This window comes from Rousettus aegyptiacus, unplaced genomic scaffold (genome assembly GCF_014176215.1).
Source record: "Rousettus aegyptiacus isolate mRouAeg1 unplaced genomic scaffold, mRouAeg1.p scaffold_m13_p_4, whole genome shotgun sequence".
Lineage (NCBI taxonomy): Eukaryota > Metazoa > Chordata > Mammalia > Chiroptera > Pteropodidae > Rousettus > Rousettus aegyptiacus.
This window is the reverse complement of record NW_023416307.1, coordinates 153805666-153832782: the sequence shown is the minus strand read 5'-3', so window position 1 is coordinate 153832782 and position 27117 is coordinate 153805666. Positions and strand designations below refer to the sequence as shown.

The 27117-nt window shown below is 61.7% G+C and overlaps 1 protein-coding gene across 3 annotated transcripts; it reads right to left on the bottom strand.

Annotated features, from left to right (window-relative positions):
- Positions 1 to 1089: 1089 nt before the first annotated feature.
- On the bottom strand, positions 1090 to 25620 carry PTH1R (parathyroid hormone 1 receptor). Of its 3 annotated transcripts, XM_016141376.2 has the most exons (16): positions 25482 to 25620; positions 23276 to 23332; positions 20897 to 21019; positions 10699 to 10801; positions 8637 to 8771; positions 6914 to 7024; positions 6692 to 6810; positions 6430 to 6524; positions 6061 to 6256; positions 5400 to 5553; positions 3815 to 3875; positions 3398 to 3464; positions 3016 to 3110; positions 2223 to 2364; positions 2089 to 2130; positions 1090 to 1605 (listed from the first exon to the last, which is right to left on the bottom strand). In XM_016141376.2, the coding sequence occupies exons 3-16, from the start codon at positions 20969 to 20971 to the stop codon at positions 1228 to 1230; spliced, it is 1773 nt and encodes a 590-aa protein (XP_015996862.2). In that variant the 5' UTR covers positions 20972 to 21019; positions 23276 to 23332; positions 25482 to 25620; the 3' UTR covers positions 1090 to 1227. The 3 variants fall into 3 exon arrangements, with proteins under 3 accessions (XP_015996862.2, XP_015996863.2, XP_015996865.2); XM_016141377.2 differs by lacking the exon at positions 20897 to 21019 and having other exon boundaries at positions 1103 to 1605; XM_016141379.2 differs by lacking the exons at positions 20897 to 21019; positions 23276 to 23332; positions 25482 to 25620 and adding an exon at positions 19808 to 20828 and having other exon boundaries at positions 1103 to 1605.
- Between the last annotated feature and the right edge of the window lie 1497 nt (positions 25621 to 27117).

The window sequence follows — 27117 nt, the reverse complement described above, 5'->3', positions numbered from 1 at the left end:
GCAGGGACTCTTCCAGATGTCCTTCTCCCCCAGAACGTCCAGGATTCCCAGGAGTCCTTGGTGCTCAGCCTGGGTCAGTGGTCCTTCTGGTCCGGTCCCACCTGTACCTCTCCGTCATCCAAAGCCGGTCCTGCCCCGTGGAGCTCCAGGGGGGCCCCAGGCCTCTCCGCAGTCGATTGCCCCGCCCACCGTCTGAGGGGCAGGTGGAGCTGGGCCTGAGGCTGCTCAGTGTGTGCCCACACCACCCGCTGGCCAAGTGAATTTGTGGTCCTGACTCCAGGACCCCTCACCTGGTCCCCAGTGAGAGGGGTGAGTGCTGTTGGAGATGGGGAGCACTTCCCGGATGACAGTCTGAGCTGGCGATGAGGGGAAGGGCGGGCCGGGCTCGGCACCTGCTTGTGCACAGGCCCAGAGGTGGGGGCAGCTGGGGAGGCTCCACAGTGAGTGGGGGTGCAGAGGCCTGCAGACCCCCACCAGCCCGCCCTCTGGGCTGACCGCTGGCTCCTGAGCCAGAGAAGAGACCCCAGGTTGCCTTTCGCTTTAGGGCCCTGGCACTCTCCCTGCACCCTCTGCCGCTGCCAGAGCTGCATCAGGTCCCGGGTGGGGGCGAGGGGTCACGTGTGGAGGGCCCCCTGAGTGCCCCAGCCTCCAACGGGCACGGCAAAGCCACCAGACAGGCAGGAAGGGTCCTGTAGCCGGGCCTTGGGCTTGGGGTGTGTGGCCAGGGACCCAAGGGGTCCGCTGTCAGTCCTGGGTGTGCAGCGGCTGGGGGCCAGCAGGTGGATCGTTAGCTTAGGGGAGCCTGAGCCAAAAGCAGCCTGGGTCCTCTCGTGGGGCCTGGATACAAGTGTGGGGAGCAGCTGAGGTGGCAACTGGCGACGAGGCCCGGCCCACTCCTGCACGGGCCCACTGGGTCCCTGTGTGACAGCAAACTCGATCCTCTCTAGACCCAGGCAATGGCCCCTCTCAGGACCTTTCTGCGGGACTGTGCCCCAGCCCAGGGACTGGCCCGTGGCTCCCCCATGGCTCCCAGTCCCCTTTGCTCCCGGAGAGAGTCCCCGGCTCAGACCCCGGGAAGCCACACTGCTGCTTTTTCTGTGTGTTTTTTTTTTTTTTTCTTTTTCCTGCTTTGTCCTCCCAGCCCGGCCCTGAGTGGGCAACCATCCAGCCACCCGCCACGTGGTCCATCTGCCCTGATGTCCATAGGTCCAAGCCCGGAGTGCCCGATCACATGACGGTCTCCCACTCCTCCTGCAGCAGGGCGGGCGGCCGCTCGGGCGCAGAGGCCTCCTCGTCCAGCCCTGAGCAGGAGCCGTTGAGGAACCCGTCGTCCTTGGGCGTGGCCACGGCCGGCGGTGTGGCCTGGAGGGCCGGGGCCCCCGGCTTGGTGAGGCCGGGCAGCTGGGCGTGGCCATTGGTGGTGGCGGCCGGCAGCAGGCGGGGGCTGAGGGGCAGGCCGAGTCCCGCGCGGGGGCCCACGTTGGTCACACTCGTGTGGGACACCATCGGACCGTAGCTGTAGCTGCTGCTCCCGCTGCGCGCCTTGCGCTTGAAGTCCAGCGCCAGTGTCCAGCGGCTCCAGGACTTCTTGACCTCAGCCTGTACCTGGGGTGGTAACAGCAGGGTGGGCGGTCAGGCATGCCCTTCACCCCTCTGCGACGCCTCCCTCCGCCCCCAGCAGCGCCCCCGTCCCCGCTCCGACGACACTCAGCACTGGATGGAAACAGAGGCGGGGGGCATGACCAGGCGGAACCCTGCCGTCCCCAGGACACGGTGCCTGGCTGCAGCCAGTGGACACACCCAGAGTCTGCCAGGCTCGGACAGCCCCAAGGGTGGCCGCTGAGCCGGTCAGTCCGGACTACGGAGAACTCAACATGGCATCGGGAAGACGCTGGGCTGTGCCAAAGGCGGATGAGCCCACACACCCTCGCACGTCCTGGGCCTGAACCATCTGGAAGGACTTCTGCCTCCAGAATGTCCTCAGGGACGTTCTTGGAGGAACAAAGGAAGGACCGGGCAGAAGAACGGAGAGACAGGCCTTGGGGAACGCCCCAGCATTTCCGCACCCCAGGGCCGCCCGCCACTTACCTCGCCATTGCAGAAACAGTATATAATGGCGACAAAAAATCCCTGTGGAGAGAGGGGCGGGGGTCAGGCCCAGAGCCCGGGTCTGCAGGAGGTGAAGCAGCCCCCGCCCCCAGGCCGGGCCGCGGCCGGCGCACCTGGAAGGAGTTGAAGAGCATCTCGTAGTGCATCTGGACTTGCCAGAGGGTCCCTGAGACCTCGGTGTACGGCGTGGCCATGAAGACGATGTAGTGGACGCCGAAGAGCGGCATGAGCACCAGCGTGGATTTGAGCAGCTTCCTGGGCCGGCAGGGCAGGCGGGTCAGGCCGGGCCGCCCCGCCCCGCCCCCACCACCAGCCTCGGGTTCCAGAAGCCACCAAGGGGCCTGAGGCTCTGGCCGCCAGCAGGAGGCCAGACAGTTCACCTGGGACACTTTGTTGTCTCAGCGAAGTGTCCCTAGGGCCACCTGCTTCTGAGGCGTCCTGGAGTGAACCATAAATTATACGGTGGCCCTGTCTCAGGGCGCTTTGCAGCTGCTGGTCTCTCTGCTGGCACTCGGTCACTCCCCCATGGCCTTGTCACATTACCTATCCCATGCCCCACGGCCGGGTTTCAGCTGAGCTGTGCCTCCTCAAGGCCGCCCGCTGCCCACCTGTCCCTCGGACTCCCTGCTCTTTGCGGAGAGGTCTGGGTTTGTCCCGCCCTTGCAGACCCCAGCTCTGGTGCGGGGCCTGGCACCGAGTGCCCCCGGTTGGCTTTCTGGTGCCTCAGGGCATCCAGAGGCCGGGCGAGAGCCGATCGCTGCCGCGCGGGGCCAGCCAGGGAGTCAGGCGCTGGGTTTTTCCCTTGGAACAGGTTCATCCTTGGGCCTCCATCTTTGCTTCTGTACATGGTGCCGGGGTTGGACGCCCCTGAGCTCGGAGGCGCCCGGGCACGGGGGCGGGGCTCACCGGTACTGCTGCCGCGTGTCACAGCGGCCGGCGTTGGTCTCCCGCAGCTTGGTGGCGAGCACCCGGACGATGTTGATGAAGAGGACGAAGTTGAGCTGTGGGAACGAGGGAGGGCTGCGTCCCGAGGCTGCAGCCCAGCCGGGCGGGGGGCGAGGACGCGGGGACCCACGGCCCCGCCGGGGCTCTGCTCGGCCGCCGCATCTCCAGGGGGCTCCTTAGGCCCTCAGGTCCCCCGTCTGGACCAGGACGGGGATCGGCTGCCTCTCAGGCCTTGTGGCTGCGACCCTGGGGTCCAGGGAAGCTTCTACTGGTCCCCGTCAGGTCCACGGCCCTGGGGTCGGGAGCCCACACCCCCACCTAGCCCTGTGGCCACCCTGCTCACCACGATGGAGGCCAGGATGGGCACCTGGATGATCCACTTCTTGTTCCCGGAGCTCAAGTCCCAGCACCTGGGGGAGGTTGAGGCATCAGCCCCGAGCCCCCCTGTCCCCGCCCTGAGCCGGCCCACAGAGATGCCCCAGAGCTGGTCTTCTCTGACCTTACTGCTAAGGACACAGGACAGGGGGGTGTCTGGTGTGGCCAGGCCTGAAGCTGCCCTCAGAGGCCTCTTTTGAAGTGGACTCTTGTGACTCTGAAGGGACACCTGTCTTGAAGCTGGACTGAAGATTCCTGAAACCTCCCCGGGCCACTCAGGGCCAGGGGGCAGGAGGCTCCTGTTACATGCTCCACAGAGGGAGAGGGTCCCGGGGGTGTTTCTGGCCTGTTCGAGGCCACCGCCCCCTTCTGCACCTGGACCTACCCGGTGTTGGCTAGGGTGGCTCTCACACTGACCCACACAGCCACGAAGATGGCGGGCAGACCTGTGGGCGCAGAGGGGACAGTGTGTGAGGGGCTGTAGACGCTGTCCACTACGTCTCTCCTCAGCTCACCCTGCAGGTGCAGTCCCGCCTTCCTGAGGACCCCCAGCTTACCCTGTCCTTGTCCCTGCCCCTCCCACACACACCCCGAGCACCTGAACTGCTTGGTGACGGAGCCAGACCCTGGCATGGCCGCTGCCCCCACAGCCTCCCCTCAGGGCTCGGCAGCCCGCTCAGCCCTCTGCCCGCATTCTGACTGCAGCTCCCACACGCACACGCGCACGCGCACCTGTCAGGCACGTGGTGGAAATGAGGTATCGCTCACTCATCCAGACCCAGTGCATTCCCCTCTCCTCCCCTAAAGAATGCTACTCTGGGCTGGGGTTCCCTGTGGGGGCGGGGGACTGTTGCCAGCCTTTTCTGGTCCCAGAACACCTACCCCCACCCGCTTGGAAAGGCCCCAGCCCCCGTGATGGGGCCGGGTGAAGCGAGGGTTGTCATTCCAGGCTGGGGAAAGGGCCACAAGGAAACCTTGGTGTGCCCAGGCCTGAGGTGGCTCAGAGAGCACACCGCACCTCTGGGTGAGCTCTGCCTCTAGGAAGGGAGCCCAGGTCCCCATCCTCCACCCCCTCACGCTTCACTCCAGGCCTGAGTACCCTTGGGTGGGGGAGGGCGAGACCTGGGTTTATGATGAAAAAAAAAAGAGCTGTGACATTTCTGTGCCACGAAGTTCGGAGTGCTCCCTGGTCTGCGTTTCCTGCCCACCCTGACATCCTCCGGCTCCAGAGCCTGCGTCAGTTCCTGGGACCAGGCCCAGGTCTCCCCCCAACTCTGGGGCTTCCCACGGGTGAGGTCAAGGTCAGAGTGTGTGCCAAGGAGCAGCGAGGCTGTGGCTGTTGATCTGAGGGCGTCTGGGTGCTGAGCGCTGGGAGGGCTCCAGCCACCCGGCCTACCCTTCTGCAGTCTGGCCAGTTGCCCGGAGCCTCGCCAAGCTCTGGGGCTGCCAACAATAATGGACAATTATCAGTAACTTGATCTCGGAGCGCGTGGGGGAGGAGAGCAGAGGAGCCCCAGCTACCCATTCTGCAGAGGGGCTGCCGAAGCCCAGCTGATGCCGAGAGCCCCGGCTCGTGGCTCTGGGCCAAGGACCCAGCGGGCAGCTCCGCGCAGGGAGGGGACTGGTGGGGAAACTGGGCTGCGGGTGGAGGGAGGGCCCCAGATTCTGACTAACTGCCGCTCCAGGCCGACCTCTGACCCACGACCTCACTCTGATCCTGAGCTGAATCTGACCTGAGAGTCCCTGCTCCCTCCTGGGCTGAGCCCCAACCCCAGGTTGAGCCAACTCCAGGTGAACCCTGACCTGAGCCTGGGGTCGGAGTCACAGAAGGGTGGGCAGACTGCTCGTCCCCTGCTCCGTGTCCAGGATGGCATATACTGTATGGCAGCCTTACCCTCGGTGGTCCCCTCTCACCCTGTCACCCATAGTCCTGCCATGCCTGTGCCTCCCCACCTGCCACATCTTCGTACCCCAGCCGAAGACTGTGAAGCCCCACAGGTACTTCTTCTCTGAGAAGAAAGCCATGAAGATGAGGCTGTGCAGGTACAGCCCCTCCACCAGAATCCAGTAGTAGTTGGTGGCCAGGAAGTAAAGGAAGAAGGTCACAGCCACGCGGCAGCCAGCCTGGGGGAAGAGCTGGTGTTACCGAGAGCCCCGCAGGCATTTGGGGAAGTCGGGCCGGGCTGGGGGCGGGGCCAGCACTGGGGAAGTCAGGGCCGGTCGGGAAGACAGGACCAGGGGCTCGTCAGGTCCAAGAGGAAGGGGCGGGCTCTGGTCTGGGCCCTCTACTAAGGTCAGGGGCTGAGGGCGTATAGGGGGATGGTGCCAGGGGCTGGAGTGCACTCAGGACAGTGGCAGGGGGCGAGGTGAAGAGGCTGGTGTTTGGGGGAACGGGGCTGAGGCGGGAATGTTGATGACCATGCCGGGAATGGGGGGCACTCCAAAGCCCTTGGCAGTAGGGGCTGGAAGCAGAGCTGAGGGGTGCCGGGAGCACGGCTGTGAGCGGCCTGAAGCCAGTGGTGGGAGGAGACAGGCAGGGGCGCAGCTGGGACGGAAGTGCCAGGCACAGCGGGTGGCGTGGCGAGGGGCCCCGGGCGTGGGCCGCGGCGGGGGGAGGGGGTGCGCACTCACGTAGCCGGCGGCGGCAGCGGCGGGCGGTGGGGGTGCCTGGGCGATGGCGCGCAGCTCTTCCTCCGTGAGGCGCTCGGCCTCATCGAGGGTGGCGCCCGAGTAGAGCACCGCGTCCTTGACGAAGATGCTCACGGCGCGAAGCATGAAGGACAGGAACAGGTGCATGTGGATGTAGTTGCGTGTGCAATGCAGCCGCCTGCGGGGCGCGCGACAGCACCGTGGTGGGTGGGTGGGCAGGAAGCCCGGCCATGCGCGGCGGGTATGGACACCCCGCACCGGTAGCGGGGCAGTGACGGAAAGCGAGGCACCACGCCCGGGCCCCCCGGACCACGCCCCTCCTGCCTCGGCCCCGCCCCTCGCCCCGCCCACCTGAAGTAGGCCAGGATGAGCACGGCCACGGTGAGGGAGGCCAGGGAGACGGAGTAGCCCACGGTGTAGATCATGCCCAGGCGGTCAAACACCTCCTGCGCAGGTGGGGAGACCCCGTCAGAACCCTGGGCCTCGGGGTGAACATCAGGTTAAGGGGCAGAGGCCAGGTTAAGGTTGCTGGAGGAGTCAGGAGTAGGTCAGAGGTCACCAACAGGGTGAGCTGCTTTATCCGGGTCAGGCTGGGGCGGGGGAAGGCTCCTACCCGTTCACGAGTCTCATTGGTCAGGAACTTGACGCATTCGCTGTAGTTGGCCCACGTCCGGTTGTGCCCTGGCACCAGCTCCCAGCTGCCATTGCGGTCACAGCGCCGATAGGCATGCCCTGCGGGTCCGTGGTGGGGTCAGGGTGAGCCGAGAGGTCTGGAGCCACTGCGCTCCAAGTCCCGATCTCCCTGTGGTCCCCACCCTACTCCAGCCCGTCTTACCTTTGTGATTGAAGTCATATATGTAGTCAGGACAGGGCACAGCCACCACCTCCCCGGGTGCCCCTGGAGGCCAGCACAGGATATGGTCCCACTCAGGCAGACAGGGGCGTCCTGTGCCCACAGAGACAGACAGACAAGGTGGGGCACACCAGTCAAGTCCATGGCTGGTGACTGAGGGATGCACACACTCGTGGTCGCTGGCTCCCTCAGGGACAGCTGCACCCCAGGCCTAGAGTGTTCCTGAGATTACATGGAGCCCTACTGTGCCCTGCACCCTCCTGGCCTCACAGCGTCCACTACAGCCCCTGTGTGCAGGTACTGGTGCCGGCCCTGCTTTCCAGATTGGCTGGAGGAGAGGCCAAGAGAGGCAAGTGATTTGCTGAGGTCGTACAGCCCAGGGCCCTGCCCTCAAGTGCTCAGCCCTTGGCTAGGCCTCTCTCTTTGCTCTCTGCTCTTCGGTCCCACCTTCTGGGGGTCCCCGGAGAGGAGCAAGTTCCTAGACTAGCTCTTCCTCAGCTGAGAATGCTTCCTCTGTGACCCTTGCTCAGGGGCCTTGGACAGGAGGCAGGACGGCCAGCTTCCAGTGCCAGCTGGACTCCCAAAGGGCCGCTGACCCCCTGCAGGTGTCCGTCCTCTTTGTGCTTCGGTTTCTTCACTGGGAAGTTGGCACTGACCACGTCAGCCCACGCTCCCGCCACCGTCCAAGGCCCGCCCCGAGCACCTGCTGTGAGACTCCGGGGAACACTCGTGGGGGAGACACAGTTCTGCGGGTCTCAGTGTTCGTTACAGATTCGAGGCAGGGTGACACGCCTCGCTGTGGGGCTGCGGCCTCACAATAGAGATGCTGGGTGACCTTGGAGGAGGGTCCCCAGCGTCCGAATCTTCCACTTTCCACCCCCTCGGCTCCCTGCTTTCCCCTTGCCGGACTGCGGCCACAGGACTGTCCAGCCACCCTGGAAGGCTGCCTGGATGGCCGGACCCACCCCGGCTTGGTGAAAGACTCTCTGTCCTGGGCACCAGATTCCCAGCCCCGCCTGGCCAGGCCCACAATTCCCTCTGGTCCCTGGGGAGCCACAGGGTGACCACAGCCTCCCAGATGTGGCCCATCTGGAATCTGCTGCCCACCCAGCCGGTTCGAACCGGCCTTGCGGCTGCAGCCCGGGTTCTGCGTTTGTCTCTCCTTACCTCCCCGGGGGACAACGTGACCCTGCCTCTCCCTTCCTCTCTCTCTTCTCCCCTCTTTGTCCTGCTGCCTCTGGCCCTGCCCTCCATCGCCACCTTTCCCTCCCGCCTGTCTCCTGCCCACCTCGCTGTGTATCTGGGCGCATCGTCCTCTCTGATATGCCGAGTCCCGGTCCCAGTGTGTGCCTCTCGGTCCCTGCTCTGTCTCTCCCGGCCTCTCCCCTTCTCTGTCTCCCAGGTTCTCTGTCATCTCTCTCCACGGGAGGGGCTGTAGCCCTGGGTCCCTCCTACCCACCAGAGGGGTGCGGGGCAAGTTCTCTGTTCACATCTCCTGGGGGCCAAGCCCATCCAGCTTGCCCCCTCCGCATGTTGCCGCCTTGGCTCTGTCTCCTCCCAGCCCCTCCCCTGCTTTCTGGGGAGGGGCAGCAGCCTCTGACTTTCCACAAGAGCTGAGAACTTGAGCTCACTCGAGGCGGCCAGAGCAGCGGTGGGCGGTCCCAGCCGGTCTCGGTTGAGTGTGTGTCAGCACAGACAGACATACCTCGGCGCCTGCTGCCGGTGGGCAGCTCCTTGTCTTCCTCGGAGTCAGGGAAGAGCTTCCCGGATGCCTTCTCTTTCCTGGGCTTCCCTGATGTGGACGCGGATGCCCATACTTTGTCTGATTCCATTATGTCAGCTAGAGAAATCAGGGAAGTTATGGTTTGTCAACTGTGCTGCGGGAGGAGAGAGACCTAGGGCACCCTCCTGCCTCAGACTCTACCCCCACTTTGTACAACGGGGGTCACCGCTGCCCTGCTGTACCCCAGGCTGTTGGGAAAGCTGGGATGACAGATGAGGAAGTGCTTTACAAACTGTAAAGTGCTTGCCCTGCAGGTACAGAAGTCATCAGACGGGATGGAGACAGTTGAAGAGGGGTTTGGATGGAAGCCAACACCATGCGGGTGTGGGATCAACTAGGGAGTGAGCAGTAAATGTGGGCAAGATGTGGGCACAGGTGGTGTCCTCCGCCCAGGGTAGGAGCCAAAGCCCAGGCAGGAGGCGAAAGCCCCACCAGGGGGCGCATGGCAAAAGCAGACAGTAGTGATGTCAACGAAGTTACACAGTAAAAATGAAGCCAGACCAGAGCCCCGGGCAGCTCAAGAAGCTGCTGGCGTTGGAAGACAAGGGCAAGAGTGAGCAGCTGTCGAGGGCGGACAGACAAGTCTACCTGCTTGGTCCCCTGACCCAAGACGCTCAAGTACGGGGTTCACGAGAGACCCATAAGGGACGCTGGAGGCTCCATCTGAGATGGGGCCTGGCCTTTCTCTCCGTGAGAGATGCTGGAGGTCTCTATTCCTTGCTGAAAAGTCTCCCTCACTATCTGACTTGAATTCCTTAAGCTTCAGCTCAAGCCGGGGTCCCCTGCATGTCAACAGTGGGAAGCTGAGTGCAGACCCTCAGGACTTGGACTGAATGGCTGTGTCCATTTACCTGCCTGCACCCTTGGGTATCAGCAGGGTTGTGGGAGCAGGATAGGGTGGAGCGGGAAGAGAGGGCTGGACCACGCATGAAGTAGGGGTGGAAGGAGGTGCCTCCAGCCTTCCATTAGGAAGAGGGCTGGATTCAGGACCCAGAGTGAAGGGGGCCCATGTGACCCCCCAGACCCTGGTGTGACCAGACACGGGCTGGGGGCCACCGGTGGGGCCCGCGTGGGTGGCGCTGTGACTGCGGAGACCCTGTGAGTCCCCATGTGAGAGAAGCTCACGTGCTACGGTTGTGTGACCGTGTGCTGGGTGTGCCCCAGCACCCTCCCCTTCCCCTTGCCCCCCGCAGCCTCAGGGCCAGCTCGGTCTTTCTGGGTCTGCACCTCTTCTCGGTGGATGAGATTAATCAGACGGATATCAGAGGCCTGGATAGGCCTCGTCTCTGCTTCCAGGAAATGGATTCAAGGAAGAAACCAGATTCAAATGGGGCAGGAGCTGTGAAGTCAGGAGGGCGCCTCTCCCGACTTCACCGTGGTGGGGTCCCATGGAGATGCTGTGCGGGTGGGAGGAAGCCCTGCCTACCCCAGATCAAGCACCCTCTCCTGGACATGACGGTGACTGACAGAATCATAGATATCCAACCCTAGCTCTCCATGCTTGCCCCTATCCAGCCCCACAGACCCTCTGATTCTCCTGACTCCGGACACCTCTGCCTGGCCCTCTCTGCTCAGGTGGCCTCCTTAGAAGACCTATTCATCCTTCTGGATCTGCCCCGAATTCCTCCTCCCCCGGGAAGCTGTCCCAGCCCGCCCCAGGGGCGTCTAGCACCCTCGTCTGTACTCCTGATCCCGGCATGCCTCACGGATCTAAGCCACTTGCTGGCGGTGACTGGACTGGGGCTGCCTCCTCACCACCCTGCCCCTGCCTGGGAGGAACGGCTCAGCGCATCTGTGAGCCTGCTGACTTCGCTCTCCCCCGCCCCGCCCCACTTTGGCCTAGCACCCCTTTACTTGAATCACCCTCCCCTGGTGGCACTCGGTCCTGCACCCCTGGCTCCCACCTTCCTCTGGCCCCTCCCTCTCCTGACCTCACTGACAGACCCTCCTCCTTTGGCCCCGCCCCATCCAACTCCGCCCCCACCTGGCCTCTGCAGGACTTCTTTGAGCCGCTTCTCGCACTGGGCCTGGGCACGGTGCAGCAGGAAGATCTGCTCCTCTTTGGTCATGACGTCGTCTGCGTCCACCTGCCAAGTCGAAGGTCAGGCTGCAGGCAGGACTTCCCGGCACAGCGGCAGGTCCCACAACTGCCCCAACCTCCTTGAGGGACTCCCCCCTTTCCGAAGGCCCCGACTCCAGAATGCGCGAGATGTGCCTTGTGTAGCTCCCGTTTTACAGATGGGAGGCCGCGGCACCAAGGCCTCGTGCTGCCGGACCAGAGCAAGAAGGCAGAGCGCGGCTGTCCCCTGCCTGCCCGCTAGTAACCCCGGAGGCTGCAGCCGCTGATATTCTCTGTCCAGTCTGTTCCCCACGGGTGCATGGGAAAGGGATGGAATGTCCCAGGATGGAACCTCACAGGATCCGGCCGCCTGTTGGAAACCTGGGTGGGAGTGGGGGTGGGCAGGGAGCGTTGAGCTCTGGGGAAACAAACCAGGCTCGGATTCCTTCAAGTCCTAGTGCCCTGGGGGACCTTGGGAGTCACCAGTTTCCATCTTGGCCCTCTCCCCAGTCAACGGTGAAGGCCTCAGCCCCTCCCACCCTTGCGCTCCCAAGAGGGAGAGGATGGAGGAAGTGCTGGCCGTGGTCTGGGTTGGGCGAGACACTCCCGTGCAGGCTGTGGGTGGGGGTCACCCACATCCCACCGCTTTTCTGGAAGCTCCCTGCATCCAGGCAGACCGTGCTCGGATGATGCAGACAGGCCTTTGCTCCTGCCGCTCCCTCTGCCTGGACTTCTTTTCTTCCCTTCCTTCCAATCTGCACGCATTGGCTGCCGCCCGCTGGGACCCGCTGGCATCATTTTAAGGAAGGGAACAGAAGCATCTTGGGGATGGGGTGGGGTCTCACCCTGAGCCTCTCTCTGTTCCTCTGACTTCAGGTTGGAAGAGAGCGGGAACGTTAATGCAGCATCCTGCCCTGGGAACAGCTCAGAGTGCCCAAGCCCAGCCACTCTCAGGAGGGGGACCCGCAAGAGGTTAATGCATCCCCTCAGAACCAGAGAACAAGGTCATGTCTCCTGAGACACCTCAGATCCAGAGCAGGGCTGTGTCCGCTCAGACATCCCATGGCAAAGGCCGGTCTCTTCAGTGTGAGTGGAGCTTTGCAGGGTGGGAGAACCAGCCGGAGGCAGGGAAGGACGAAGGCGGGTGGGGGAAGGGGCGGCACCGGCGAGTGGGGGCTGGCCGGCTGGCCTGGGCAGTCAAGGAGCTGGGCTGCAGGGAGAAGTTAATTGACCGAGTCTCTTGGTGGCAGCAGCAAGGGCTTCCAGGGCCAAGGAGTCTCCAACTGGCTCAGCAGCCTTGGGTTCTGCTGGTTTCACTTAGCGGAGGCATATTTGCGCATGCGCGTATGAGCGGCGGCGCAGCATTAACTGGCAGCGCACAAGCTGTTGGGCCGGTGTGTGCACTGGTGTGAGCCCCGTCTCTGTGCGCTCTCTCGTGGGGATTGTTCAGCATGCACGTTGGGGACGTGAGCCTGCGGTGTCTGTGAACATGCATGTGTACGTGTGCTTCTGGGCAAAGAACCGCGTGTGCACATTTGCAGTGTGTGAGGCGGCCGCTCGTTAGCGTGATGGGGGTGTCTGTACTTCTGCCTGTCTCTGGAGCCTGAGTTGGACCCTGAGATCTCACCCAATGCCTACGGCCCCCGCGATGGGCTACAGCAGATTCCCACGTGCTTGCCGCTGGCCCCCACAGCTCCTCTATCCTCCCTTCCCCATCCCCAGGTATGGCCGAGCAGGCTAGAGCAGAAGTAGCTGCCGGGGTGGGGGGGGGGGGGGCGGGGGAGGGCGCAGGGGGCGGGAACAGGACTTGAGGGAGGACAGCTCAGGCCTGCCCTAATTCATGGGGACTCCAAGACTGACCTGAAGTTCTCTTCGTGCCTCCGGAATTGGGGATCCTAAGGGCATCAGGCTGCAGAGGGGTCCGATCCCTCTGTAGCTGCCCCGCACACCCGCCCCATTACAGCACCCCTTCGCTGCCGTTTGCATTGATGCAGCTCTACCTCCGTCAGTAACCACCGCCAGCCACTGTTACCACCAGGACGGCCTCCCTCAGCACCATCGGCACCGTCGCAGGAGTTCCATGAGCACCCAGGGCTATCTCCGCCAGCACCGTTACCGCCAAAGGCAGCATCACTGCCATCGCCAATACTGCCGCCGGCCCCATAACCACGTCAGTCCCACCTCTGCCACGGTCTCATCCTTACTCCCTCCCCACGCCCCCTTCCCCGCGGCCCCTTCTCCTTCTGCCCACCTCCATCTCTCTCAAGACAAACACAATGCACCGTATTTCCTCCAGCTGATGGAAAGCTGGAGGCTTGTACCAGTCCTTAAAGACTGACACCCCAGCCCTCTCGACAGACAGACTACTAGTCCACTGATGGGACTGATGGCCTAGACTAAAGGCAGTCAGACGTGGGTTGTAAACTGCCTGTTTGGCAGAGCGACAGACAGGTGTGCTAACCCAGCAATGGCCAGGAACTGGCCCAAGGCATCGGCTCAGCCTCCGGCTCCTGCTGTTGGCTTCGCCCTCTCTATGGCCGAGGCAGAACACCCTCTTTTCTGGAGTCTCGTTTTCAGGGTGGCTCAGGAGAGGGGAAGGTATGTGCTTCCAGCACCCCACTGCCACTAAATTCATTCATTCATCCGCAGGGATGGTGGCCCCACTTTGGGCCTCCCTGAACTATAGGACCCATTTCTCTGTTACCTAATCATGGCAGAACTGTCATTGTAGCAAGAGGAACTCCAGCCTGAGTCAAAGAGGCATTACCCCAAGGAGAGGAGGGCAGCTCCACCCCAAGTGCACCCCAACTCGCTCCAGGGTGCAGCTCCCCTGCCTGGAACCGGCCTGTTTACCCCTCCCTCCACCCGCACCCTCTCCTCATCCAAGGAGATTCTGCCACCAGCACTGGAGCTTGAATCCTGCCTCCACCATTGTCAGGCTTTGTGTCATTGCAAAAGTTGCTGAACCCTCGTGCCTCAGTTTCCTACCTGTAAACTCAGGATAACAATAAGGCTGTTGTGAGGATTAAATAAGGTACAAGCCCTCACTTTAACATCTTCAATAGGTTCTGTGACTTTAAGCCAAATGAGGTATAATGAAAACAATCATACTGTAGGCGAATTGACACAAACAAGAGTTAAGTTCCTATGGCATCTTGTCAATGTCATGATGACATTATTTGAGGACCTCCTGCACTGCACGAAAAGGCCGGGCAGGGGTGGGGCCCAGGAAAAGCTGGGTGCTGTTATTGCTGCTGTTATTAGCAGCAGCATCGAGTCATGGCTATGGGCCCCCTTGGTGCTGGGCGCCATGGCTAGGGACCCAGGCTAGGGATCCAGAGTGGCAGGAGGAGATTGTCTGAGTGCAGAGGGCCACAGTGAGGGGCAGATGGGATGTGGGGCTCCAGGGAGAACTGGGAGCTGGGTGAGGTGCACCCAGCAAGCTTTTGGGGTGGAAGGTCCTCCCAATAACACTTTGCATTTCTGGATCCACTCACGCTAAAATTCAAGGTCACTGCCAGGCCCCCCAAACGGTCTTAGGGGGCAACAGGGCCCCTCCTCTGCCTCTGCCCTGACTGAGGAGGTCTTATCTCCTGGGAGTGGTATGGAATATGCTGACAGCTCTGATTGTCCTCCGGGCCTGGGGACTCCCTCTCCTCCTGCAGAGGTCAGGTCTTGCCCCACCTCCTGGTGCAGAAGGCTCAGACTTCCATCATTTTAGGTCCAGAGAGTCTGTAGAATTTGAGTTTCAGGGGTGAAGACTGAGGGACCCAGGGTTGGGTCACGGCCAGAAGTCAGTTAGTCAATGGTCAATACCCACCACTGATGGGGCCACGCAACCCTGGTGCCAGGTATCTCAAAGCCCCTTGCCCCTACACACGACCCTCCTACGACCTTGGGTCAGAGTCGACTTCCCCTAACCTAACCATGTAGAGCTCAGTTTCAATACCCACCCCCCCTCCCGCCCCCGCAGTGAGCATGCACGGGCGAGGCGATGACCTGATCCAGCCCCGAGCTGGGGGAAGACGGAGAGAGACCGCCTGGGAGCACCGAGCTGGTGTTTGTGGGGCTCCAGGCGGGGTGCAAGTGGGAGCTGGAAGCCAATATGTTATTTACAAACATAGAAGTTGCTGTCCCAGGGAGAGAGCAGTGTGTGGTCAAGAGGTCCGGATGTGTCTCTCATTTCCTGAGCTCAGAAACCAAGAGGAAGAGAAAAGCCATTTGCTCACTATCCCTCCCTGCCCCACCCCCCACCTCGGGGAGCAAGCAACTCCTTCTGAGTCCGCTCCCAAGGAGCCCCCGCTGAGGACGCTGTTGGAGCTGAGGATGGCAGTGACAGCGGCAGCGAGGACAGCGAAGTGGCGACATCGAGGCTGCTGACCGGGCTGGGGGCGCGATGGTGACAGTGGTGGCGGAGAGAGCCAGTTCCTTGCCACTGACCAAGCGAGAGCCACTCTTCTCTATTCCTCTCCTAACTGCCAAATTCCACACATTTGCTGTCTGTGATCCCAGAGAGGCCTACATTCTCCTCTGGGCGAAACTATGGAGGAAACACAAGGGACCCTTCTTCGGCTGCTGACACCTCCGCCCCTGGGAAAGGGGCTTCTTCCCGTACATGGCATTAGCTTCACGGTGCCCTCATGGGTCATGGCATCTACCCCTCTGCCTGGGTTCAGTCTTGTCCCCTAGGGGTACGGCCGCTGTGTCGGCTTCCCGCTCACCTCTAGAGGAGGCAGATCTGCCCGGCGGTCATCCCTGGACTTGGCCAGTCTCTCCTGCCCTGCGGGAGCCCATCTGCCTGTGGCATCGGCCATCGCCCCTGAACATTAGCCACGTGTCCTTCATCTCACAAACAGGGACACTCAAGCTGAGAGTCCCAGTTAGAAAGACGAGGGCCAGGACTGGAGCTAGACACTGAAGCTGCCCCTCTGGAGGAAAGGGAAGAAGGAAGAAGCAGCCACCCAGCCCCGTGGATCCCCCGGAGCCGGCCTCAGGGCCAGCTTTCCACGGCCCTTCTGGATTGTGTTTTTTGCCGCATCGAGCGAGTGCCTAAGGCAGCCTCCACAGAGGTGATTCAGGGGTGGAGGCCAGCATAAAGGCGATCAGATGGCCGTGGTGCTGGTGCCGGCAGCTTGTGCTCAGCTCTAACAGGGCTGAGGACAGTCGTGCCCTGCTATTAAGGAGCAAGGAGAGTCCGCAGCTCCAGGAAGCCAGCAGAAAGCCTTGGCTGACAGGAGACCCCTGGTGACCTCCTGGCCTTCCTGCACCTCTTCTCCAGGTTCCACTCCTGGGACCTGAGCTGGCACCCCTCGATGTCTCCCATGCCAGCTGGCTAGGGACTGCTCCCCAACCCTTTCTGCCCTCGGTCTGTCCGGCTGGCCCGAGCAGGCTGGGACGGGATCCTTGCCGGGGACACTCCTGCCTGCCACCGCTGACAAGTGCGGACTTTTCCTCCCCCTCGCTAGGCCTTCCTGAACAGGCTGCCTGTGTTCAGGGCTGGGAGGGGCTAGGGGGGGGGGAGGCACTGTGACGCCTCTCATCCTGGCCAGCGTGGACGCCTTTGGGGCAGGCGGTGGGACGGAGACTGGGATGGCGCAGTTGGCGGCTGGGACAGGGTGGATCTTCACGAGCAGCCTCTACCTGGGCTGGGGGCGGCCAAGGCCCAGAAGGATGGTATAGCTTGGTCAGCAGAATATGATTCCACCAGGTCTCACCTCTGCACAAGGCTGGTCCCAGAGTTGGGGTTCTTAAGGGTTTTGGAGGTTTCCTATGTCTTTCTAAACCTGAGCAAAACTTTGCACCCTCTCCCAGCCACACTATATTTTGCAGACAATTTCAGGGGTCTGCAAACCCCCCACCCCACCCTTTGTTTTTCCTGGGAACTCTCTCTCTTAGAAGGAGCTGCCTTCCAGATGTAGTGGCTGGACCAGGGAGTGTCCCCAGAAGGCCCACAACAGGAATCTGGGGGAGGCCGCTTGACGCCTCATTAAAACATTCCGAAGAAAACCCAAGTACCCGGGAGGGCTCAGCCCCCCTCCTCCCGCTCTGTCCACTGGCAGCGGCCAGAGCTGGGGGTGGGGGGGTGTCTAAAGGCAGGTGGTATAAAAGCTCCAACAAATCAATAGGAAACAGACAAATAAAGCATAGAGAGATGGGTAATGGCTCTGTGCAAGCTCTTAGAAGATGGACAATAAACCCACATAAAGTCCAAAAGCTCACTGGTAATCGGCGAATTAAAATGACGTGAGACACCATTTTTCACCTATCAGAATGGCAAAGGTGAAGGAAAGAATTCTCACACCATCCTGTGAGACAAAGGGTGTGGGCAAGTGACCCTCCCGCTCACTCTGGCACTGGCTTTTTAGAGGGCAGTTTGGCCATGTCTATAAAAATAAAAAATGTGCATGTTCTCAGACCCGGCAATGATGGAATCTAGAAATATCCCACAGGGACTTGGTCACGCGGGGACACGAAAGGGCATTTCAAGGAGCTTCCCTGCCACCATCTCTCCATCTGCAATCTCCACCCCCCCCTTAACACACACACACACACACACACACACACAAATTGTGCAGAAACAATCTAAATGCACACTCCTAGGAACTGCTGCATGGAGCCCAGATTTCGGAATACCATGCAGCATTAAAAAAAGAAAGATTTGATTTATCAACACGAAAGTCTCCGAGACATACCTTTAAGTCGAAAAATGCATGGGGCAAAGCCTTATCTAGAAACCGATGCCATGTACTTAAAAATGAACAGGAAACGATAGAACAAAACTACCTTTTTCACATGTACACAAAAAGGTACCTTTTGGAAACACACAGAGGAAGATCAGGACTACATCTCTCATCTAGACTGTTAAAAATGGTTTTCTCTAAAAGAGGGAATGGGGTTTGGATGTAATCAAGGAGGTTTGTTGAATCTATATTATCTGACCATTTTATAAGAAAGAACATATTCGAGAATCAGTTACGAAATTAAATATAAGAAAATAAAAGCAAAATAAGAGAAAGGAAGAGAAAGAAAACCCAGAGTGGACATGGGGACCTCCTGCCAGCGCAAGTCCTCACTCTGCTCTGGAGAAAGAAGCTCATGGCAGGAGCCCGAAGACCTGGGTTCCAATCCCACCTCTGCCTCAGACTCACGTGGGAACCTCAGGGCCCCTTCCCACAAAATGGATGGGTGAGCGGACGGGACGAGAAACCATTTGTGACAGTTCCTAGCTCAGAATCTAGGAGCAGCCACTGTTCATACCCATTGGTTCTTTTTTGTCTTTAAAAGTGAGCCCTGTGTCCGAGCTGCCCCCAGAGCCGGCTGCGAGGGGTCTGCTGCCCCCCACCACCATTCCTCCTGAGTCTGACCCTGAGTTCCCATCTCTGCGTTCCAGGCCGGCCTCCAACGCTGACCTTCGGCCTCTCCCCTTGCATTGTCTCCTTCGCAGGTGTGCATGCTGAGGGTGTCGTTAGGACGAGGTGCCCCTGAGGATAAGACACCCCTCTGACTCCTACTCACAATCCGTGTGCTGATCCCTCCCTCCAAACTTCACTCCACTGACCCCAGCCTCGCGGTTACTCTTCCTTATAAGGCACGAGGTGGACCGGCTGAGTCTGAGTCTGGCCGCAGCCAGTGTGCTCCCAGTGGGACACTTTTTGGTCTCCCAACTGTGAGCTCCCTGGAGATGTGAGCCTGGTCCTGGGGCTGATAGAGCAGGTGGTATACAGGTTTGGTGACAGAGGCTACTAGCCGAGGTTGGTGGGCTGGGAGGGCCAGCTCCCGGGTTCAGGAGAGGGAGCTGGCAGGCCGTTGGCCTCTTGCTGGCTCCGGCTGAGCCCAGGGGGCCCACAGGGTGTTGGGTGACCCTGGAGCCATATCCTCCAGCTCTGAGGTCAGGGAGGGTCCGGTGTACTCACAGCTACAGATGCCCCAACAAGGTCTCGGGGCAGACCCAGCCCTGGCGTGGCGTCTCTCATTCCTTCCTGGCCTCAGCCTTGGGCCGGAGCTCACCGAGACACATTTTCTGCATGTGCCTCCGTTTCCCCAGAAATCAGTGTAGGGCCCTGTCGGGGCACAACACTTCGCGCTTGGCTGCCATTACATAAATCACGGTCATATTGGCTGTGTGATTTACATCAGTTAAAAAATGGGATCGTCACAGAATCTTTCTCGGAGGGTCGTTGGGAAGATTAAACTAGTCGACATTGTAAAGTGCTTAGAACAGTGTCCGGCAAGTAGAAAGCGCTACAGAAGCATTTACTAACTAAAAATAAGAAAACAATAGATCTGGGTGCACATGTACTCACAAATGCACACACACACATGCACACACAACTATGCTCCTGCCGGTCATGTGCAGACCCACGACTTCGTACACATGTGAGCTCACACATGGACTCATACACTCACACTCACACAGACCCAGAGAACACCGTGCCCACAGCCCCACAGAGCCCTGCTCTGACACACAGACATACCTGCAAGACACCCAAGCCCACCACCCTGTCTAGCCCTCCAGAGCCTCGCGTGCACGCGGATGTGCACCCAGACAGCGCTGGCTGGCTCCACACACCCTGGAGGGGGCCCTGGAAAAGGCGAGCCTGGCCCAAGGGGAGGGCAAGGAAATGGTTCTGGGCCCTGGCATTCATCAGGGTTTGGAATGCCACTGAACAAGGTATCCAGCGCCTCTGAACCTCGGTTTCCCTGTCTACAAGTCCTCACGTACGGGCAACGTCTCTGGCTTTGGGGAGCCAGAGAGGGGAGGGCAAGGGCACCTGTGAATAGAGCATACTGAGGCCCGCAGCCCAGAGGAGCTTCGGCTCAGGGGATTCTCGGGTGAATGTTTCTTTCTTGGCTGTCTTTCTACAGATGGGAAGACTGAGGTGTGAAGGACAGACTAAGGTCACACAGGCATTGGGAGAGCTGGAGGAATCCAGGGCTACTGCCTGCCCCTGGGGCTGTGCTTGAGCAGGGAGCTGGTGGGAGGAGGAGGCTGCCTGCTTGCCTGCCTGTCTTTCTAGAAGGTAGATGCCCTTACCTGGGGAGGGGGGGTGGTGGTCGGGGAAGGCAACAGGGGCCTTGGAGCCAGACACACGGGCAGACAGTCTCCTCAGCAATGGGCTGGTCCCCTGGGATAGCGCTGCGGTGGGATCTGACTTTCCTGGAAATGGCACCCAGACCCCGGCCCAGGGCGAGAAGGGTGCTGCCCCTCCATGTCTCCAGCTCTTGGCTTCCGTCAGTCTCTCCAGATTTTTCTCTGCTATTCTTGGTCCGTCTACTCGTCCTCTCCTGGAGCCCTCACCCCCACGCCCCTTTGTCTCTACCTCTTCTTTCTTCTTCTCGCTCGTCCTCTCATCTCATGTCCCATTCTGTCTCTTCTTGTTCCTCTGGTCCCCTCTTGGCCTCTGCTCTCAGGAGGGTACGGACGGGGCTCCCCCATCTTCCCAGGGGTCCCCTGACCCACTGGAGTCCCCCTCCAGAGTATTTCTCCTGTAGGGATGTTGAGTGAGGTCCGTCTCTTCCAGGGGACGGACCTCCAGCCCTCAAGGCCACTCCGCACCCCGCTCCCAGGCCAACGGCCTTCACCCTGGGTAAACCTGGGCGTGTGTGCGTGCATGCATGGGATCCCGAACGCTGGAGGGGGCTCCTAGACCTCGGCCCCTGCCCGGGTGATTCTGACCTCAGACCCTCAGCCCCGAGTCCCAGACTGCAAACGAAACTTGTAGAAAACACAGTCCCCCAGAGCAAAGTCAGTGGAACCCCACATGAGAGCCAAAGCCCAATCTTCTGCCAGATCATACTGTCATCTTCAAGGAAGACAGAACCAGAGCAATGGCGCTCAGAGAAGCAGAAGACAGGAGATCCCGGACCACAGATTTCCAGACCTGGGACCCCAAGCCCAAGATTCAGAAGCCGAGACCGCAGGCATGTGTAGTAGGCGTGTGTAATGCACAGCTCAGATGCCCCCGAGAGAGCAGGCACTGCGGACCCTGGGTCAGGGAAGACCCACGCCCAAAGTTCAGATTACTTGGGGAAGCCACGACTCTGCGCCCGGGACCCCTCTCCTCCCCCTAGGGATCCCAGAGTATGCCCACAGCCCGTCCTGGAGCGCGGGCGGGGGACTTACCAGCGCGTACGCGGAGCTGAGCACTGGGCAGCAGAGCAGGAGCGCCAGGCCGGGCGCGATCCGGGCGGCCCCCATCGCCACCGCCTAGGGCCCTGTCCCTCGGGGCAGCCGCCGCCGCCGGCCCTGGTGATGTTGGTGGGGTACACAGCTGCGTCAGGCTGGCTGCCCCGCTCACGCCCGGGCCTAGGGGACCCCGGCGGGCCGGCGGCCCGAGGCCCCGGGGCCGGGCGCGGGGCCCATGCGCTGAGGGCTAGCGAGCTAGCGCGAAGGAGAGAGGGAGGAGGAAGGGAGGCAGCCGGGGGCCGGGCGGGCGGCGGGCGGGCGCCTAGCGCTGCGGAGCTGCCCGTCTGCCTCGGAGCGGAGAAATCACATCCATATGGCCGGGCCCCCCGCCCCCGGCCCGCCCCCCGCCCCCCCGCACCGCCTTTTCTTTCTTTCTTTTTTTTTTTCTTTTGGGGAACTGGGAGCTGTGGCTTCGCCCCACGCCCAGTGGGGGAGGGGTCGGGGGAGGGGTTGGGGTCGCGGTCTGCGGGGGGCGCATGGGGCTGTTATTTTTAGCTCCGCGGTGAGCGTAAGGGGGGGCGGGGCGGGGGGTGCGTTTTGAGCCGCTCAGGGCTTGCAGCTTGGGGACGCGATCCCAACTTTGCAACGACAGCGCCGCCAGCTCCCAGCCCTGCAGTCCCCTCCGATCCCCATCCCGTCCACGGCCGCCTCCTGCACCCCCTCCCGGTCTCCGGCCGCAGCCCCGCCTGCGCCCGCGCCGCCGGAGCGCGCCTGTGGGCCCGGGCGCTCTGTCCGTCCGCCTGTCTGTCAGTCTGTCTCCAGCTCCCCCGGCTTCGGCCTCCGTTCTTCCAGCGGCCCCGAGCTCCGTTTCGGTCACTCCCTCCCTCCCTCCCTCCCTTCCCCCTTCTCTCTCTACGAAAACATTTGCAAGTTTCCAAAAAAGCCACACGGAGCCGAGCGGCTCGGGGCTGGCGGCTCCGCCGGGCTCCGAGGAGGCGCCGCCGACTGACACCGAGACGGAGCAGCCCGCCCGCCCCGGTCAGGTCCGCAGTCGCCCCTGCCCGGCTCCGACCTCCTCCCTCGGCGTCGGCCCCAGACCCCGACTTACTCCGAGCGCGCCGCCGCGGCCCCCGCCTAGCCATGGATGTCGGGGACCCCCCGACAGCCTCCCCAGGACAGCGCCCCGTCCGCGGCCCCGGGGGGACTTCATGGAGCTCTCGGGATCCCCCCTAGCCGGCCTGGCCTCCAACGCCCCCCGCCGGGCCGCCACTCGGAGCCGCCGCCCGCCGCGCGCGTCCCTGGCCTCGGCGTCTGCCGCTCCCCCGCCCGCGCGGCCGGGCGCCTCTTCCCTCCCCCGCGCCCTCCCTGGGCCTCTCCCGCCCCCGCCCCCTCCGTCGCCTCCGACGCGGTGTGTGGAGCGGCGCAGCGGATCGCGCTGCCCGCTGCCCGGGACGTTTCTCTAGAGGCCGAGGCCCGGGGCCGCACGGCGGCGGGATGGGGGTGGGGAGGGCACGGAGCCCGGGGGCCCTGACATCGGGGCCCCGGAACGTGGCCCGGGACGCTGCCGCTGCTTCATTCTCTCCTCCGGCAAGGCACAGACGTTATTTTTTCTGATCGTCCGGCCCGGGCCAGTGAAGGGGGGCCTCAGGCTCCAAGCAGGCCCTGGTCCCCGGAGGCACCCCGCGCGCCCGCGGCCGCGGCGCTGTGTGTTCGCCCGCGGGACTCCCGCTCGGGCCGCACCGGGGTCCCTCGGGAGGCTGCTCGGCCGCCGCCCGCCCCACCCCGCCCTCGCCTGCACCCCCAGCCTCGGCAGCTTCCCGAGCGGGTGGCCCGCGGTGCCCTAGACCCGCCCCCGCCCCTGCCTGCGTCTCCGGCCCCACGCCCCTCTCTCTCCCTCCCCACTCTCTCCCCGGGTCCGGGTCTTTCGGAGTCTCGACCCATCCAGCCGCCCGCCTGGTCCCTCCAGCTCCGCCCCTGGCTCCACCCCGGGCGGCTAGAGGCCACAGGACCTCGGGCTCAGCCGGGACCCCCCACCCGCGCGCTCCGCCTCCTTCTCCCACCCGGTCACACCCCCAAACACTCTTGGCGGGCTCTGGTCCACTGGGGACCGTCAACTTGCGGGAGGGAGGGAGGAGTCTTCCCGGGCAGGGGCCGGGCGGGGCGGGGCTTACGTGTTTGGGCGGGGAGGGGACGCAGGAACCCCAGTGAGAGGGCGCTTGGGACCCCCAAGACTGCCACCTCTCAGTACCAGCTAGAGGGAGGGCTCGCGGGTTCCTGGATCCGAGGGCTTTTAGGGTGGTCGGAAGGAAGCTAATGTGACTGTCGGTGCCCTGGGAAAGATTCGGGCTGATTGGCAGCCCCTGCTTGTTCACTTACCAGTTGTGTATCCTGGGCACGACGAGTCTCCTGAAGTCTGGGCCTCGATTTCTTCATCTGTAAAATGGGGAGTTGACCAGCTGTTTCGAAGGGCACTTCTAACTTTTATGTTATAGTGCCTCCAAGGGTGGGTGTCCCAGACTCATGGGGGCTCCTCCCACTCAGCCTGTGGAAGTGGAGCTCCTCAGAGCCCCGGATCCAACCGCCTCAATGTGAGTGGGTCCCCAAGCCCAAGCCAAGGCCGTCAACCTTCCTGGCAGCCTACGCCTCTCCAGGCTCAAGCCACCCACCTGCAAGCCTGCACCCAGAGCTGTCTTTCTTCATACATTCTCTGGTATGGCCACACCCCCACGCTCCACTACCCTCAAGTTTCTCGTCCTGGTGTTTGAGAACTGTTCTGTTTGAGGCAGTTTCCTCCAAAGATGACTCTCCCCAACGAGTGCCGTCAGCAAGGCTCCTCGCCCCTCGGCGTGTTCAGGACCCCTGCCTTTGCCTTTACGGTTTTCTCTGCCAGGATGGAGCTTCTCTGCCTCCTGTAGAGGACATGACATCCCTCCCTCCTCGTGTCCCCATTACCGGAGGTGAGGCTGCGATCTGGGGGCTGCCGGCTATGGTGTGTGGCCTCTATGGCACTAAGTCGTTCTTCAGTGTTGTATTTCCATGGTCTCAGCTTTATGTCTCTGTTTCTAAGTGATTTTATTCTTAAATTTTATGGTTTAATGACCACTAACCATACCTGCCCCTTGGGGATAGGAAAAGAACATTCACAGAGGAATTGGGGGAAACTGAGAGGTACAACTGGGTGCAGATGGGGGATCCTTTCCAGATCTGATTTCAGAAAGCTTGAAATTTGGGGGGAAAAAAACCATAGCATTTGTACTTGGAAGGACCAGAGCGGGTGGTGGACAGGACCTCGGAAAGGGACTGATGGGCTCTAGGCCCCTTGAAGGTATTCCCCCAGCCTTAACTCATGTGTCTCGCCCCAGAGTCCCCTGCCGGACATTCCATCACTGTGGGTGGGGCCACCGATCCTGTAACTCACCCCCAGGCCTCTGGTTAAAGTGCCACCATGGGGGTGGGGTGTCACACATTAACCGGTAGCACCCCAGTGCCTGTCAGAGCCAGCCTGCCCTTTCTGACAGGCAAGCCCCAGGGCCCTGGGTCAGTTTCTAGTCAGTTTCAGGTCAGTTTCAATGGCTTTTTGAAAGGCCTGGTGGGGAGGGGTTAGTGGGAGTGAGTCCCTGTAGTGACTCCCCTCTCCCATCCCAGGTTAGGGCCTGGGAGGAGGAGCCAAGGTGGTCACTGGAGCTCAGAACTGGAGCAGGAGCTAGACTCTGGTGCAGTGGCCCTGGGCAGACAAGTGTCTGCTGCTGCCACCAGCCACTGCCAGCAGGAGTAGTGCTCTGGCCAAGGTACACAGGCCCTGGGGGCAGAGTAGGCACCAGACTCAAACAGGAAAGACAGAGGTTCAACTCTCAGCTCTTCAGTCTGGCCTCACTCCCTTGGAAAACCCATCTCCCCACCCTCAGGGCTCCCTGGGACCAGTTGTTTGCAGACCCCCAGCACTTCTTCCCTCCGGCCCCAGCCTAAATCAGCCTCCATCCCGATCTCAGCCCTGATCCCAGACTAAGCTTTGCCCCTAGCCTGAATCCTTAGCCCAGTCTGACCTCTACCCCCTGGCTGAACCTTGACCCCAGGCTGAGCTTCCACGCAAGCCTTAATCACAGACCTCTTGGGTTCCAGGCCCCTCTGGAAGCTTTTCAAGGCAAGGGGCCGTAGGGGAGGGGATGGCCAGGCCATAAGTGAACCGAGGTGCCACTTTTACAGCCATTTCGGCTGCTCATAAACACCCCCCACCCGGCTGAGTCACTGGAGGCTCCCACAGCAGCTGGTCGGGCAGCCCCCTCCCGCCGCAGCAGGAAGCCCAGTTTCTCACCTCTCAGGAAGGCCAAGGGAAGGAAGCTGGGGGGCCCCTGGGGGTCGGAGGCTCTGTCCCAGGGAGGGAGCACTCCCAGGCCATTTGGGATGTAGGTTCCGCCCTCCCTACAGATCACGTGATCACAGGCCCCCTGGTGTTGTACGGCCCACGAAGGCATGCCTTGTCTGCCCCACGGCACAGCGCAATGCACACACACTAACCCCGTGCCACAGCCTACCCCTCTCCCAGCTACGCTCAGGCCCTGCGGCTTCCCTGGACCCCACTCACCTGGAGCCCACAAGGCCTTCCAAGCCGAGCCCGGAGCCGCAGAGCAGACTCAGGTGGGCCATGGGGAGGCCATGGAAGGACCTGAGCGGCTTCTGCGGGTCAGGCCCAAGCAAGGACCTTGCTGTTTGGGATAGAAAAAGGCCTGAGTCAGAGCTTTCACTTGAAAAGAAAAATTAATTATTTTTTACCAGGCCCTGCACTGGCCTAGGACTTTGTCCCAGACCCCTGGCTGGGTAGCAGAGGCAGGTCCAAGCACACCAATGTCCAGGTGCCCTGGGCTGGGCCCTCCCCGCCCGTCTGGCAGGGTCTACCTGCCAGGTGCCCAGGCCAGCTCAGCCCCTCAGGTGCGTGTGCCTCAATGGTCCTCTCCTTGGCCTGGTAAGTTTCTCTCTGACTCTCTTTCTGTCTGTTCCTGTGTCCCTGTCTGCCCCTTCCGGCCCTCTCCACATCTCAGAAATTTGAGACCACCATGACCTATGAGCACAGCCCCTCTGAGTGACTTCATTTAAGTTTTGGGCACCAGAAGAAACCAGATGGGGGCTGACGGTGTTTCACAACCAGGACACAGTCAGGAAAGTGAGACTTGAGATGGCCTCATGTCCCAGCACGAGGCACCCAGTGGCTGCCAGCCAGGAGAGATGCGGGGACCCTCCTTCCACTCATTCCCCCACCTGACCCCTGCAGCCCCATAGCGACCCCATATCTGACTCCTTGCCCGCTGGAACTTGGGCTCCCAGTGTGAAACCAGGCAGGAAGCCCTCTCTGGGTGCCTCCCCCCACCCCATTGCCTTCCAGGCTCAACACCTGCTTGTGGGGTTACAGGTCACAGAGGCAGAGGGGCCTTCCTCCCTTGGGTCTGTGGAATGAGCTGTGGCAGAACCAGAGCTGGACACATGGGGAGGAAGATACCACACAAGATCCGGGACACCTGGCTGGAGGCTGCCCTTCCGCCTGAGCCCAGCCCGAGCTGGTTTGTGTCTGGAAGTCCCAGGCTCAGCCCGACGAGGCATAATGGTTCACGTGGCCGCTGCCACTCAGCACATTCCAGCCATAGCCCCCACTGCCCAGCGCGTGAGGCGACTGGCTTCCAACCACCCCCCAGCTGCTGGGACATATTCCTAAGGCCACCATCCCCTGGGGGTGACTCCTTCCCAGGTCTTCCAGTCTCCTGGGGAGGGTGCCATACTTCACAGTTTCCGTAGTACGTTCCAGTTCATAAGTCAGAAAGGGAGGCAGAGAGTAGAAATAGCAAGACTGACAGGTACCCCTTACAGGGCTCCTGGCCCTGGGCTGCTCCCGAGGATACAGTTCCAGGGGGTGTCCCAGGGCGCACAGGCCATCCTGTGACCAGGGTCAGTGGGACGAGGCGGGGGGCAGACTTCAGCTTCGCAGGCCGTGGGCAGCCATGTCTTCCACTGTTCTTGTCCTCACTGGCCAGGGAAGCAGGAGGCTGGGGCCCTGTGCCTGTCCTGCCCTGACCTGTGGGTCTTGCCTGTTCGTGGCCTCAGTTTCCTGATCTGTCATTCACATCTGGCACTCCAAAGCTTGAAAGGGCTCCGTAAAGTGCCCAACCCCGGGTCTCGGATGCAGATCTATGACTCCGAAAGCCCAAGGTGCTCTCTGTCCTCCACCCTGT

Coding starts and splice junctions, on each gene's coding strand:
- PTH1R (XM_016141376.2), bottom strand. CDS start 20,971: ATGGGGGCCGCCCGGATCGCGCCCGGCCTGGCGCTCCTGCTCTGCTGC. Junction 8,772..10,698: donor AGAAGTCCTGCAGAGGCCAG/GTGGGGGCGGAG, acceptor TGATTTCTCTAG/CTGACATAATGGAATCAGAC. Junction 1,606..2,088: donor ACTGTTTCTGCAATGGCGAG/GTAAGTGGCGGG, acceptor TTACCACCCCAG/GTACAGGCTGAGGTCAAGAA.